This window comes from Hyalella azteca, unplaced genomic scaffold, assembly GCF_000764305.2.
Source record: "Hyalella azteca isolate HAZT.00-mixed unplaced genomic scaffold, Hazt_2.0.2 contig4397, whole genome shotgun sequence".
Taxonomy (NCBI): Eukaryota; Metazoa; Arthropoda; class Malacostraca; order Amphipoda; family Hyalellidae; genus Hyalella; species Hyalella azteca.
The window spans coordinates 21,759-38,520 of NW_025934616.1; the positions used below are offsets into that span (position 1 = coordinate 21,759).

At 38.0% G+C, this 16,762-nt stretch overlaps 1 protein-coding gene across 1 annotated transcript in view; it reads right to left on the reverse strand.

Annotated features, from left to right (window-relative positions):
* Positions 1 to 1,779: 1,779 nt before the first annotated feature.
* The window catches only part of LOC108669596 (calponin homology domain-containing protein DDB_G0272472-like), a 20,031-nt gene continuing 5,048 nt past the window's right edge, over positions 1,780 to 16,762 (reverse strand). Inside the window, exon 2 of the mRNA XM_018156974.2 lies at positions 1,780 to 4,152. Within this exon, the coding sequence (XP_018012463.2) occupies positions 1,780 to 4,152 (2,373 nt within the window). The remainder of the gene's footprint in view (positions 4,153 to 16,762) is intronic.

Sequence of the window (16,762 nt, forward strand, 5' to 3'; positions counted from 1 at the left end):
TGATCTGCGTAAAGGGCATCGAATGTCACCGAAAAGCAAGATAATAAATAAACGTGTACATGAATTGTTGCATCAGAGCTCCATTAGTTTATTGAGATGACCAAGTTAATTTTACACAAGGAATCAGGGCCGGTTTTTAGCCGGCCAACCATGATACATCCAGTATCCACTAGAATATTCGATATTTACAGGAGTTGATTATAGCAGTCTAGCTTTAAAGTGCCATCTACATGACCTAACTAACGCAATTGTACTAAACTTCACTGCAGACTAACTTTTAAAAACCAAAATAAATAAGATTTGAATAAAAGCAAACTTTAACTTTGCGGATCGCTTACTGAAAAACAGAGCTCGTTTTGCATACGTTATTATAGTGTTTCTTTGACTTAATGAAGCAGAGACGAGTTTTTATGTTAAAAAGAAATTTGTGAATTCAATATACCACAAATATTGTCTTCCTGCAACACGGAGACATAGCTTACCTACAACGTACGACGCGTTTCTCATTTGTTCCAAACACAAGCTTATTGTTTAGTAAACATATCAAGGTCTGCTAACACGGCCGTATCATTAGCTGTGTAATGTATATGCAACGTCAGGTAGGCTTTCTTTGAAACAACAATCATAATTCAATCATGATTCACTTGCCATGTGCTGCCATACAATACTTGCAAATAACCAAGATTGGTAATATCGTTTTTCAGACAGCGGTCGTAAATGTCAGCCATTGAAATGCAACATGTGAAGACTAGGAAACCAAAGGACTTACAAAGCCGGGCCCACAATTTTATAATGCTATACTACGATTCCAATGCTATACTACAATTCCGATGCTATACTACAATTCCGATGCTATACTACAATTTATACTAAAGTTTTCGATGCTATACTACAATTTCGATCCCAAAAATATCCTATGTTATACCACGATTCCGAGCCCAAAAACTTCCTATGCTATACTATGATTCAATGCAAGCCCACAAATATCCTATGCCATACTATGATCCCAGGCCAAAAAATATTCTTCGCTATACAATGACTCCAAGCTCAAAAACATCCTCTGCTATACTACGATTCCAAGCCCAAAAATATTCTATGCTATACTACGATTCCAACCCCCAAAAATATCCCATGCTATACTATGATACCAAGCCCCAAAATATTTTCTGCTATACTACGATTCCAAGCTAAAAATATCCTATGCTATGCCACGATTCCGAACACCAAAAATATCCTCTGTTAAACTAGGATTTCAAGATAAATAATATTCTTTGCCATTCTACGCTTTCAAGCCCAAAAAAATATCATATGCTATTTCACTATTCTGAGCCTAAAAATTTTTTACGCTCTAGCATGATCTCCCTCAGGTATCCTAATTTGAACATTTTTTGACGCAGAAAGAAAAACTGCGCTGAATAAAATCAAGAAATTCAGAAATATAATGCACTGAATAATAATAAATAAGTGAGTAATACAATGATTAACGTAACAAGCCTCAATAGTGTGACGATCCGTATAATCTAATATGTAAAAAAATAGCACCGTTCTGAATAGTACGAGTTGAATAATGTAATTTTTCAAATAATATAATGTACAGTGTATTATTATATAAGTGTATAACGTGTACGCAATAAAGAATGACCTAATCGGATAATGCATTGAATTTATCAGGTACGAAATAGCACGAGTTTCCAAATAAAATATCAAAAAAATTATGATGAGTAAATTACAGCGCGTTAATATTTAAGCACATTAATAATTAAATCAAATTGAAAATACTCACTCAACAAGCAGTTGCGTCTTGAGTTTGTCCAGCTCAGAGCGCTGACCCGCAGCCAGTACGAATTTACCCTCCGTTTCATATGAAGGAATTTGGCACGTGTCTGAGAACGTGTCTATAAAATCTGTAGATTTTCGTCGTCTTGGAATGTGCCGAAATTTTGCGGTTTTGCTTAAAATTTCGTGAGAATTTTCTTGAATTTTTGTATCGTTTATCAAGGGAGAAGGAACAGGTAAGTGCTGTGTTTTAAATTCAGAAATAGGCTGAGCCGAAAGAAATGTTCTGATCGAGTCGTCTATTACACCGGATGTGTATTGGTGAGTTAGATAGTCGAGCATCGAAGCGTCAAGGCTTTCTGAAGAAACGTAACGTTGTTTGGTAAATATTTCGTCTTCAACATTTCGCTTGAGCAACGGCGCGCGGTAGTTCCTCGACTGCCTCTGAATCTGGCGTAGATTGAAAGGTGCGGACTCTTGGGACACCGTTGCACTTTCCAGACTACCGACCGAGACGTTATAGGAAGAAAATGTAGGGGTCACAGTAGGATAAGTTTCCGCTGTGTCGTTGTATGAATTAAGAAGAGAATTGTTCTTATCGGAACTTCTAAAATCGACTTCTTTTTGAATCGGATTCTCGTTGTCAACTTGGAAGGCACTAGCTGTGTGGTTGATTTTTAAAACCGCGTTTGGAGCATTATTTTCTGTAGTTTCAGTTTCAGACACAATATTGCTTCCTATCTTTTCAGAAAATGAATTTTCAGCATAAGTTATTTCATCCTTACGAATCTTTTCTTCAGTATCATCGATTTCAACTTTCAATGCTCCATCAGAGTCTTGATTTTCTAGACCGCCGCTTATACCAATACTTGTCTCATATATGTCATGGTTACCTGCTAAAGAACTTATTTCATCCGTGTGATCAATGTTACTAGGTTTTCCGTTTGCAATACCAATGCCGGAAAGGGGAGTCATGGGTTCGCTGTCTGTACTGGTTCTACCCATTTGATCTGGGGACGCATTCTTAGGGCCTGGAATTCCAATCATGTTGGGAGCTTGAAACTCTCCAGTACTCTCTTCTTCGTCGCCGAAACTGGTAAAAATTTCGTTCTTCGGTTCTATATTTTCAAAATTGACGACTTTTTGGTTGTAAAATTTCTGCCGATCCCTATCAAAGCCTTGCAAGTCCTCGAGTCTTTGTCTTTCAATCCGTTCTTCTTCGAGACGTTCCATACGCTGTCGCTCCAATCGATCATTTTCCAAAAGATCGATTCTCTCCTGCTGTAAACGTTCAATTTCGTACAGCTTCTGCAGTCGTTCATTCTCCAAAACCTTTTGCTTTTCGCGATCCTGCCTCTGTCGTTCCAGCTGTTCTAGCCTTTCTCGCTCCAATCGATCTATTTCGTTCTGTTTCTGCAATCTTTCTTTTTCCAGTAACTCCTGTTCTTCCTGTCTTAGACGTTCATTTTCTAATTGCTCTAACCTGTCGCGTTCCAACTGTTCATGAATATCTTTGTCCAGTCGTTCACGTTCCAGTTCTTGGAGTCTTTCTTGCTCGCGTTCCGAGTCTTCGACACGCTCAAGATGTCTTATTTTATCTTCAATTAGGCTCTGGAGCTTCACGACCTCCGTGAAAACCCTCAGAGAATCCTTCAGGAAAGTGGCACGAGTCCTACTGTCTTCTGTAGGCTTCAGCGACTTCAGATGAAGATTAATGAGGCCAACAGGTAAAGGCAAAATAGAGTCGCCTCCAGTGTTGCCTCTTCGAAAGTTGAAGTTGTCGTCATTTTCGCCGGCCACATCCGCATTGATGTTCTTTCTATCGTCAGGGGATTTATAGTTTACTTTCGACCAGTTTTTACGATTTTCTTCATCTTCTGAGTAATATTCACCATCATTAGCTTTGAACATTTTGGCTCTGTCTAACTTTGGACGGTGAGACTCATCTTTGTTTTTCAGTTCTCGATCCAAGATATTCTGGTCTGGGTGACGACCGTTTACGTCTTCGAGCGAACTGCGACGGTGGCGGCCGACGTCGTTTTTAGGAACATCTTTGTCACCGTCTACAACGTCTCCAGGAAAAACATCTTTTTCTCCGTGATATTCAGTCCGTCTTGCTGGTCGTTCCCCCTCCTCACCCGAACGGCGACTTTTTTCCTGCCTCTGGACAATCGCGGAATTTATTTCCATTTTTCTCTCATTACGTCCTGTACTTCCTGTTGTAAATTCCCCTCGTTCCAGTTTACGAAGAGCGTCTTTGTCACGTAATGGATGCCGTGTGTTGTCATCCAGGCGTCTTGCATTAACTTCTCGCTCAAGATCTTCATTTGGATTCTGACGAGCGAGAATATTCTTGTCAGAAATGTTGCCTCTTTCCTTTAAATGTAAATCGATTTTCAGTAAATCTTGAAATTTATCTCGTCTGCTTCTGGAAAGGGGCTTTTTAATGCTTTCTTTAAATACATTTTCTGATGCTTGACGTTCTTTCCTTGATAGCTCATGTCTCCATACATATTTGAGCCTCTTATCTTCAGGAAGTGAACGCTTAATTTGTTCATTATAATGGAAGCCCATTGATAAATTAACTCTATTATGATCATCGTCTACTGAAATTTGAGCAAAGTCATCACCAACATTTACATCACTATTATCATCGCTGCTCTGAGCAACACTGGACGCGCTACGTTTGGAAGAATCAATTAAAGGTATATCCTCGGGATCTGGATACTTTTTTTCAATTTTACCGGTTTTAATTCCGCGGCGTCCTCGTTTAGGCTCGTAAGAATGATTATCTTCAGACTCCTTTGAGTATTTGCCTGCGTTTTGCTTCAAGGTTTGGTGAGCGGGAACGCGAACATCTAACGTCACCCACACGTACTCACCGTTGAACATCCCATCCTTTACTCCACACTGAACAACCGAAGTCACAAAATCCCAGCTACCGGCTACAAACAACATCTTTTTGCCCGTAATCTTCACATTTTCTAATTTGTAACACGGGAAATTGCTAGGCGTCGAACTAAAGGATATCGGGAGCGCAACTGGAGGTAGAACGCCCTCGAGGGAGGCACCGTCTTCTTTGAAATTACCGGCCTTAAAGTTAGGATCTGCTGCAATATTCTCATCGTGACCCGTTTTCTGAGAACTATCCCATGAGCCCGCAAACTCTACGGAGGTCTTGAGCCAATTTTTGTCGTACCCAACTAAGGGATCCAAAAGATTTTCGTGTGTATATTCCTTACCCATATATTGGCGTCGACGCGGGGGAAATTGATTATATTTAACGTCCTGAGCAATTAAGGACATAGGGGAATGTGAGAGGAGGACGGGTGGCTGCAAAGCGGGATTGTTTGTAGCAGCGTGTACGATATTTAAAGCGTGTGGGGAAGAATCGTGTATTAAGAAAGCGCCGTAGAGCCGCAACGACACGCTCAAGGAAACGGCGGCCAACCATAACGCGTCCATGTCTGGGTCCGCAGAAACCACTACTGGGAACAGCTCCTGCAACAAGCAATAATGGCATCAAGTTAGCAAGGTAATAGGGAGGTCCCTGTAACACAACACATTGTTGGTTCCTTAAACGACGGACAATTTATAGAGGCTTTTATGACTCAACCATAATGGTACATATATGGCGGCACTATAAATATTACGCTAATATGAAAGAATGAGTTGAGTAAAATTAGCAGTACATATAGGGAGACAAATTTATACCTATATCCAAATACTATTTAATAGAAAAAAATAGAATAGAGAGAAAGGTCCCTTTCGTCAATAGAGAGCCCTTTCGTCATCCAGAAGAAGACTGCAGAAGATCAAACACTATCGTATTCAAAAAGAAATAAAATAAAATTAAAACTATTCGACCTTCCAAAAATGTACAACTAAGAGTTTAAACACTGTAGTCTTCAAAAAAGTGCGAAATTAGAAGAAATCACCTTCCAAAAAGAACACTAAAATAGAAAGCAATCGCCTTCAAAATCAGTGTCACCTTCTGAAAAAGAACACTAAAATTATAAGACTGTCGCCTGCCAAAAACACACTAAAATTAGAACACTGTTGCAAGGAAAAGCGGCCTCCGAATCTATAGCTTTCCATTAGCAGCCTGATGACATCGTCATCTATGTTGAGATGACATTCTGCATCCCACTTACCAATGTCATCTCCGGCCGGACGCACGAAACGTATTACGATGATAGGAATTGGTGAGTTACCCATAAATTCAGGTTTTACGCCAGCGATCGACGAGTTCCGTATGAGCAGTCATCGGTGAGGGGGCTACAAGATGATCTTCTTATCTCAAGAACTACGGCCAAACTAAGCGTGTATTTAAAAGATAAGAAGGGGCCCATTTAATATTTTTTAACCTGTATGGAAGTTGTTTGCGAGTTAATCTATTGCACTAAAAAACTGAAAAAATATAACTCAGTACTCACTGCTGTGAGTGACAGAGAGCGCATTTTCTCGTCAAAGAAAACTTGAGGTCACGGACAGATGGACGGACAGACAGACGGACATGGCGAGCACAATGGTGCATTTTTTCCATAAATGAGAAAATGCGCTAAAAATCCTAAGAAAAACAGATCAAACACTCACTATCTGCAGACCACCGATCACGAACAAATAACGCATAGTTTTTGATAAGTCCTAAACAAATTACTAAAATTGATTAAAGAGGTTATTTAAAGGACATAAAAATCGTATCAAAGAGTTATGATATCTGGCTTTCAGTAGAATGATCTAAAAATTGTTTCATCGGAATGAACACGAGTGAATAGCCACATTTTAAAATAAGCAGTTTAAAATTTCTGAGAAATTATGATATATATTTTATATATGATATTCGTTTTACTTGAAATTATGACAATCAGAATAGACATGAATCATTGTGCAACCGGAAGATAACAAGCCTATTTTTAATTTTAATTATAACAAAATTTGCACGTTAGATAGAAAAATTAAGTGAATAAAAAAATATAACTCAGTACTCACTGCAGTGAGTGACAAAGAGCGCATTTACTCGTCGACGAAAACTTGAGGTCACGGACAGACGGACGGACAGACGGACGGACAGACGGACAGACAGACAGACAGACAGACGGACGGACGGACATGGCGAGCACAGTAGTGCATTTTTCCATAAATGAGAAAATGCGCCAAAAATAGAGAACAGGGAACCAGCAGATGAATTATTTTCATAGTATATACCTAAAATAATTGAAAAAATTCAATTTTTCAGATTTCAGCTAAGAAAATCACTTTATTTATTTTACAAAAAATTATTTCTGCAAACGTAGCCGCTTGCTTGAAAAACCACTTCGTCTAATAATATAATCAAACCTGGTGAAGACACCAACCCTTCAGGAAGCATACGTTGAAAAACGTTTATTACAAGTAGATTTCGTTGAAATGACGTTTAATCAACGTTATTTTTTTTACCTTGGCCAAATAATGTTTAATCAAATTTATTTTCTTACTGGTGTAGCTTTTTTTGCCTAAGGACACTCGTTATGACACACGGGCCACTTGCACTCATAACTTTTAACTGAATTAAAAGTTTTAATTATATTTTCAATATTATTTAAAATATGAACAGAATAGCAGCGCCTCAAGTTTACAAATTTATTTACTGCATGGATTTTTTTCATGAAGCTCTCACTGCCAAACTGAATTAAGAAGGTCAAGGGCGCCAACAAGCTCATAGTAATCATTCCATTAATCGTGATAATCGCGTCCTTAATGACGTCACCATCTCCTTGATTGGGCCGGTCCTTGGTCCTACAATAAAGGCTGATTTGGACCCTCCACGGACAGACTGAGCCCCAGATTATCCCGTGTTAATCCGTCACGTGGGATCACGCAGGACCGAAAATCAGATATTTTCCGTCGGCCGATTGCTCTCCTAAAATATCCTGCGTGGGCGAACGAAGTATCCATTATAGGAGTGTTTTGGACGGTCGACCTTTTGGTATTCAGTGCCTCCAAAATGCCGACCAAGATTTTCATCGAGGATTTCACAATTTCGTTTTACCAGTGAATTCGCATATGTAGAAGCAAAGTTCAAAATCCCTCATTAGTTAGCGCCATTATATAAGGTTTCTGCTCGCGAAAATTAAAATGAATTGATTTATTTGTTGAAACGGTTATATTAAATAGCCACTAAGAAATTACAATTCAGATGAAAGCAAACATAGCACATGTAGCAACATTTATACACCTACTAACGCCCGATATATGGCATGTTATTTGAAATGCTGACAAACTTCAAAAGTGTGTGTGCAGTATTTCTGGAATAATCTAGTTTTTATAATGAAAATATAACATTGAATAAGCGACAACAAAAAATCCATGAATACAAATCACTCAAGTCAAGGTGCAGGTTGCAACTAGATGGTATATGTCTATTAAATTGCGTGAACATTGCAAACCACTGGGAAATCATACTGTATAATATAAATGGCGATTGAATGCTAAAAAATGAATGTATTGGAAAACTCGCGTAGGTGTTGCTTCCAATACCCTTTGGTAAGGGAGAGGAAAGCGATCCTTTAAAATTCCATCTCAGATTATCAACAGCGATACAAAACATTTCTTTTTAGATTGCATCATAAATAACTATTTGCTAAACACATTTACCTTCAAGCCGGCGACAACGACTTAACAGATTTGAATTTGACTTAAAATGCAACTACATAATCCTTTTTTTCCTAACGCATGCACTTCTGAATCATGATTGGAAGTTAATTTTTTCTTTACCATTTTACATCAATGCAGAGAACTTTATTTCCCAGCTACGAGCGCTTAGCTGTTCAAGTCACCATCGTTGAAGAGTATTTAACAACAAAATGTCCCAGGCATCATAAATTACACAAAGGAATAGTTTTTTCGATCGTTGATCGAACCTGTATCATAGCCGCCGAGTTTGGACAAAGTTACTATTACATAATAGGTAGTTGGCGCCATTGACCTTCCCAATTCTGTTTGGTAGTGAGAGCTTCATATTGAAAAATATTCATGCTCAAATACTAAAATTTCTATAGGAAAATACAAAAGGCTACTAATATTTTTCTAAAAATATACTATAAGCAACTAAAATTCTTTTAAACCAATACGAAAGCTACCACAGTAAATAATTTGGAGTTCGATAACTACATAGTAACAACAAGCAGACTTGAAAGCCGCGCTTCGGTTTTGTTCAGAAAATTGACCGTTCATATTAAAGGCCAACAACATAAGAGCAGTGGAATTTGAAACCAAACTACTCGAACCAATCCAATTTTGCAGTTCGCTCACACTACCATAGTTAGCAACTGTAAAAACAAGGGAATTATATAGTCGGCCACTGCAATGGAGAAAACGTATTCTATATACGGCACAAGTCCCGCAAGCATTTCATTACCTCAACATTAGACGTCGAACAAAGGCTTAGTCATCAGTGGGAAGAAGTCTTTGTGGCAGACGATACATAATCCTTTGTCGGGGTTGTTTCATTTCCCAGAATATAATCCAGATTCATGATTTGTGATGCCAAATGTGATGCTAAACACAGAGCAGCTCGAATTTAAATGCTACATAAGTCGTCCACTCATTAATTTTTTAATCCAACGACAATGATAATGTTATAATGACAAAAATGTGTCTAAAAAATCGTTCATTTTTGCCTTTGCACAATACTACATGATTAAATTTGTAAAACTGCATAATGTGCAATTTAAATTGAAATCCACTTCTGAATCGTACCAAGCCAAAATCTCACCTGATCAGAAAAAATTCTTTCGATCATGTCCGCATGCAGTCACAAATAAATCATTTATTATTATACTTAATCGTTTGATGCAAGTAATTTTAGGTCCACAAGATTTTCGAAATGTACACGATTTAATTTAAAATATTTAATAATTACAATTACTTTAAAAAATCTACTACAGAACGAATGCAGCACACAACATCTTTTTTATTATTTCGGCCATTCAAAAATACGATAAAGATAAAGGCTTAACAAAATAGTTGTCGAACAAACATCGTTCAGCAGTCATCCTTAATGCGACACGTCAGCCGCAATGGATAACTTGGAATTCAAAACAAAGGATCATTTGAGATCCCCAATTTCCACTGGATCAGACTGAAACCCAATATACCTAACTGGAATCTCTCAACTTTCAATCACGGAACATAAAGTTGCGTTATTCCATATTTTTCATGGGCATTTAACGCTCAAATTTGATAGCAATTTCATCGTTGTCAAAAACCGTTTGAATTTTGTTCGCATTTTAGGAACTTGCGTTTCAAGACAAGTAAATTAATCGAAAAATATTTAAATGTTGGAATCGCAGAATACTAATCAAAACCTATTTCAATGAAAACTAGAATATTTTTTCGTTTTTAATTGATATCGCCAGTAATTGACTGTACCACCAGTCACATCAGGCATTTCCGCCACTTATACAAGCCATAACGGCCGTTTTAAGCACTTGCATCAGCCATATCAACAGTTTCCAGCACTTACATCAGCCATAACTATCGTTTCCAGCTTTTACACCAGCCATATCGGCCGTTTCTAGCACTTACACCAGCCATACCAGACGTTCCTAGCACTTATACCAGCCATAACGGCCGTTTCCAGCACTTACACCAGCCAAAACGGCAGTTTACAGCACTTACAGCAGCCATAACGGCAGTTTCCAGCACTCAAACCAGTCATAGTGGCCGTTTCCAGCACTAAAACCAGCATTATCGGCCGTTTCTAGCACTTACACCAGCCGTAACGGCCGTTTCCAGCTTTTACATCAGCCATAACGGCCGTTTCCAGCACCTACACCAGTCATAACGGCTATTTCCAAACACTTACACCAGCCATAACGGCAGTTTCCAACACTTACACCTGTCATAACGGCCGTTCCCAACACTTACACCAGCCATAACGGCAGTTTCCAACACTTACACCAGCCATAACGGCAGTTTCCAGCACTTACACCAGCCATACCGGCCGTTTCCAGCACTTCCACCAGCCATACCGGCCGTTTCCAGCACTTACAGCAGCCATAACGGCAGTTTCCAGCACTCACATCAGTTCCGCAGCATCACCGTTCCTCAACGTAAGTCCGACGCTGGCCAATCGTTATCAATTAGACGCTGATGGCCCAATTACCAGTCACGGTCACTGCAAGACTACGACAACAGGAAAACAAAAACAAGAAAATAGAGCACAAACACTCCCATCATGGAAGGTAAAAATAGAGCTCCTATTGCCGGTTGAAAAGAGAAAACTATTGCATGCGCTTCAGTCATGCTGAAAAGCATTGCAAATAAACTTCGAAGAGAGAGACTAAGGAATGAAGTTTAAGGGACGTCGTAGCAAAAGGTGAAGAAATATCGCTTATGGCCGCAGTGTGAAAGGAAATATCTGAGTTATTTCTCTGAATATAACTGATTAAAAAGCAAACACATCGTTGATGAAATGAGCTAGGTAGCGAGATCATTATAGTACGAGTGAGTTGATAAGCAAACTCAAGATAGAGGAAGCGAGTTGAGAAGCGAACTCAAAATTGTTAAAATTAGTTGGAAGTAAATTCATAATTGATGATACGATAATGAATGTGAGGCGTCAATGTCCGGAACGAATTGTGTGGAATTGATGATTGAACTTACTGTCGTTTGCATGAAACGTATAATTTTTCAAATCGACACACTAGATTGGAATGGGTATTCTAGCAGGAATAAAAGGTGTTTTTTTAAAGTTGAATGAAGTTTTTGTAAAATTGGCAAAATCGCGGCATACCCGAGATTATAACGTTTGGGAAACGCGGCACAGCATGCAATTGTAACTAATAAATGAATATTTAATGTTCAATTTCAACTCCCTACGCATTTTTGGTATAATTAGGTCAGAAATTTATGAAATGACTTGAAAATAATTAATTTACAACCAAGTTACCAAAAAAATAGCAATAATAAAGGATGCTGAAACGAAAATTGAGAACGTACCAAAGAATAATGAATTAAAGAAGAAGTATTTACTAGAATTATATGTGGAGCGAGTACATCCAGTGAATTCTATATATTAAATCAGATTTATTGCTATAAAAAATACTATGAAGCATAGCGACAACAGAAGGCGACCGACCGAATACATCACAGGCTTGCCTAGACAACAAAAAAGTATTATGGCGTCGAGCGAAGATGAATTGTAACTAGAGTTACCGAGCCTAAAAGCTGTGTGAGGTTCTATACAGAGAATGGTTTTAATTCAAGTTTTACGAAGTCAGTTAAAAGTGCTGGGTTAAAACTCATGCAGTAAGGCCGAATTATACGTAAAAAATGGATCTTTATCCCAGACCATAAACTTAGAGAAAAATAACTTATTGAGTTATTGTCGTGTTTCTATGAGGCACGAATTTTCACGCAATTTTCAAAAGATTCCTCACCACCATTCGTATTATAAGGCACCCGATACGAACAACTTCGACGGCTTACCTGCTAGTAATTCGTTTAAAATATAAAAACAATGAATATGAAATCAGCGCAACAGCGAACTGGCTAAATCACTTCTTCGTGAATTTTAACAATCGTGGTCGTTCTAAAGTTAAAGAAAAGCTTAAATTTAAAATGGTTCACGATTCCATTTTGAATTAAAATCACCTTCTATCATAGTTATGTATGATATCATCACTTCCCACAATAGAAAAATTCATCATCACTTCCTACAATAGAAAAATTCACTCTAAAAGGGCAACGTTCTCCAACAATAAATAAATAAATAAATTTGCTGAAATGATATGCTCAAGAATCTATGCGAAACTCAGCAGTGGGTTTAAAAAATTTTCGACTCACTTAGAATATGTACGACATATTCCCCCGGATGCAACAAAGGGATTAATCGTACCGGTAAAATAATACAACGCTACGACTACGCTACACACGCACTACGCTACACACGCACTACGCTACACACGCACTACGCTACACACGCACTACGCTACACACCAGCCATGTCATTCATTAACGCGAGCTGCACCAGATGCAGCAATCAATGCAGCATCTCTCCAGCCCCGGCTGGCTGTGTTTATCTTTATCTTTAATGAGTAAACGCGTTTAGCTCTACTTCCAATTTTTGGTAGAATTTATACAATTTACATATGCAATTCATATTAGTTGCTAATAAAACCAATATTCATTACCAGGATAATAAATATTTTACCAAAATAATTAGTCGAATATTGGTCACTTTTCAAAATATCTTGGCAGGCTTTGGTCAAATGCTTTGACTAGTAAGCCACAATGAATATTTTAAAGAGTTAATTTTCTAGAGCGCAATGATTTTTTTTAATCATTTACAGATGCGGATAAACACTTAGAAAAGACCTGGTTGGAAATTTACCAGCCGAAGCGAAGGAAAATATTGTCCTGCAATAAGGTCAAGTCGAGTCCCAGGCAAGGGCCTGCTTCTGTTGATTTGCTTGTTCGAATACATTTTTTGGGAAACAACCAACACATATACTGATCATGACCTCTAATCTAATGTTCATTGTTGAACATTGAAGGCAAATTAATTAAGCCGTGGTCTAAACAGCGTTCTCATCAAAAAATTTCTCTGAGAACAAAACTATATTTTGCGGTAACAGGAATTAATTATAGGAATTAAATATATATTCAATCCGCTCATCTAAATTATTCAGTCTTCTCATCGTTCCATTCAATTACAATGAACACCTTAAAATCTTTCGTTGAATCCGCGGGTTAATTCCGAAAAGAATACCACGAATATACGATAATACATCAATTGCAACAATATTTAAAATATTAGCGTTAATTTAACATTTCTTGCGAGTTTCGGAAGTTTATCATTACATCATATAATGAAGAATAGGCACATATGCACTTTCTCCTTCGTTGCCAAATTTATACATGGTCATTTATAATCGATTACACAATTATATAAATCTATGACCAATTTACCAATAATTAAAATGATTTCCGACGATGTTCAATCCCTTAACCAGAACCGTTATGGATGAAAGGGCTTCAAGCAGAATCTGCACCGTAGCAAAGTATACCTAACAATCTTTCTTAACATACATGTAGGAAGTGCAATTACGAATGAAACTGTGAAGCATCAATCTAGCAAGTAGGATTCATGCGGAAAAGATTCGAAATATACTTAAATCAGCAATGTCTCACATGAGACATTTCGTCTTAATTACAACACATCGCCAAACTATTTCTTCACAAAAAAGTTTATTTAATTGTTCATTAAGCATTCACGGATGATACATTCAATAAAAAGTGGCAAATGGAACGTGGAAACACTCAACACGTCAATGTTGGTTGCAATATTCGTCAATGTGCAGGACTAAGTTCAATGCGTGTTATGCGTGTTATGCGTGTTATGCGTGTTATGAGTATTATGCGTGTGAACAAGATGGACATTATTACAGTGATTACTGATAAGGACGAAGAACATTTGCTCCGTTATCTCAGTAATAAACAGTTCATTTTTTTCCTTGAATCCTCAGATCCTTCTTTCAAATTTTCTCGTAAATTTCCCTTCTAAATTTCATACGTTGTTAAAATGGGCTTTTGCTATATTTGGTCGCAACAGTTATGATGAAACGAAAAAATTTCAGACGAAATTCACGTAGCATATTGAATTATTTTTCAGAACTTCTAGAAGTCGCTAAATCAGCTGGCAAAAGACCCTTATAATTATTAGGGATGGTCGCTATTATTCAAGTCGCAATGACTTCTGTGAACAAGCTTAGAGCTGAACTTGAATTCCTCTTTAATGAGTAAGATTTGACTTGCTAAACGCTCACTTAGTTGGCTGATTAACGGGTCATTTTGGTAATAACTAATTTGAACTTAATTCTGAAATTTCAAGACTTCAACCTTGAAGTTAAATTTCAATGTCTATTATATAATACATAAATACTGGAGCCACATAAATAATACATACATAAGCCATAAATACGTGAGCTCCCTAATTTAAAAATAGATAAGGTAACCAATTATTTAATCTGCGAAGCTTGACAATTGTTCGTAAAGATGGCAGTGTTCTATGCCTAATAGTATATTGTAATGGATTGCTTTTGAACTCATGTAGCTTATCGTTCAGAGTTCAGATTAGATGCGACCTTATTCAAACGCGCTCTGTTCTTGTTCATTGAATCGGAATACCACCACAGATTACATTGCTCCATTCACTGGAATTACTGTACATTGTTCCGCTACAGGAATTACTGTACATTGCATCAGTCAGCGCTATTACTGCACATTTTCCCAGTTATTGGAATTACTGTACATGGCCTCTGTCACTGGAATTGCTGTACATTGTACAGTCAGTTGAATTACTGTACATTGCCCAGTCACTGGAATTACTCTACATTGTCTCAGTCACTGGAATTACTGTACATTGCCCAGTCACTGGAATTACTGTACATTGTCCAGTCACTGGAATTACTGTACATTGCCTCAGTCACACCTTTGTAACCATCACATAAGCTGGCGAAGAACGGGCATTTAGGTGGCAATTATGTGACGATACTCATGATGGTGATGAATAATCAAGATGGATAATTTCTGGAATAGTACGTAACTGCTTTCATTACTAATTCATAATAGACAGTAGCGGACATTTTGACGCAGTACTATAAATATATACATGTATTGAAAAAATAAATATTAATGTTACACGATTGGAATTAAAATTGGTCAGTAGAATTTCAATTTTTTTGGAAAATTATACAGTACCTTTTATTCTATTAAAACATTGCACACCGTCAGCACATTCTTCAATAAACATATTGCTCACTAACACACATTATTCAATCAACAAATAGCACACTATCAACACAATATTATATGAAGATATTTTATATTATGAAAACATTAATTTATAAACATTACAAACTATCAATGCATTGTTCTATCAACATATCGCACACGTACATTCTCAATCGTTGCACACGAAGATTTCCCTCGCTGTATCCATCGAGCAAGCGTATCCATAGGCGCTGACCATTAGCGTATGGATATTGCGCATTAGCGTATGGGCACTGCCCATTAGCGTATGGGCACTACCCATTAGCATATGCATGGGCACTGCCCATTAGCGTATGGGCACTACCGGTACCCATTAGCGTATGGGCATTACAAGTCCTACATTTAGCACTACCCATTAGCGTATGGACACTACCCATTAGCATATGGTCACTGCCCATTAGCGTATGTGCACTGCCCATTAGCGTACGGGCACTGCCCCATTAGGTTACGGGCACTGCCCATTAGCGTATGTGCACTACCCATTAGCGTATGGGCACTGCCCATTACCGTATGTGCACTACCCATTAGCGTATGGACATTGCCCATTACCGTATGGGCACTGCCCATTAGCGTATGGACATTGCCCATTACCGTATGGGCACTGCCCATTAGCGTATGGGCACTACAAGTGCTACATTTCGCGGCGGAATTCCACATAAATTTTTAAAGCTTGCAGCAGCGGTGGACAACGAAGGTGTTGGCGGTGGCTCTAGGCTTGCTGAAACTATTTCCGCTGGCCTGCGACGCCGGATTTCAGAGCGACGATTTAAGACCAACTTAGTTGGGACGGTTCAGGTTTATAACGTCTACAGAATCGCGAATATATAAAGTAATTCTAAATATGTAAAGTGATACTAGATATATAGAGTAATACTAAATATATTAGGCATTACTGAATATATAAAGTGATAGTAAATACATAAGATATTACTGAATATATATAAAGTGATGCTAAATATACACATTAGAGTAGTAGTAAAAAATGTATAAAGTGATACTAAGAGAAGTCTCAAAGAACGCATAATTTTCGCGCCAGTTGCAGATATAGCGCAACGACCTGTCATAGCTCAGCGTCAGTTGCAGCGTCAGTTGCAGCGTCAGTTGCAGCGTCAGTTGCAGCGTCAGTTGCAGCGTCAGTTGCAGCGTCAGTTGCAGCGTCAGTTGCAGC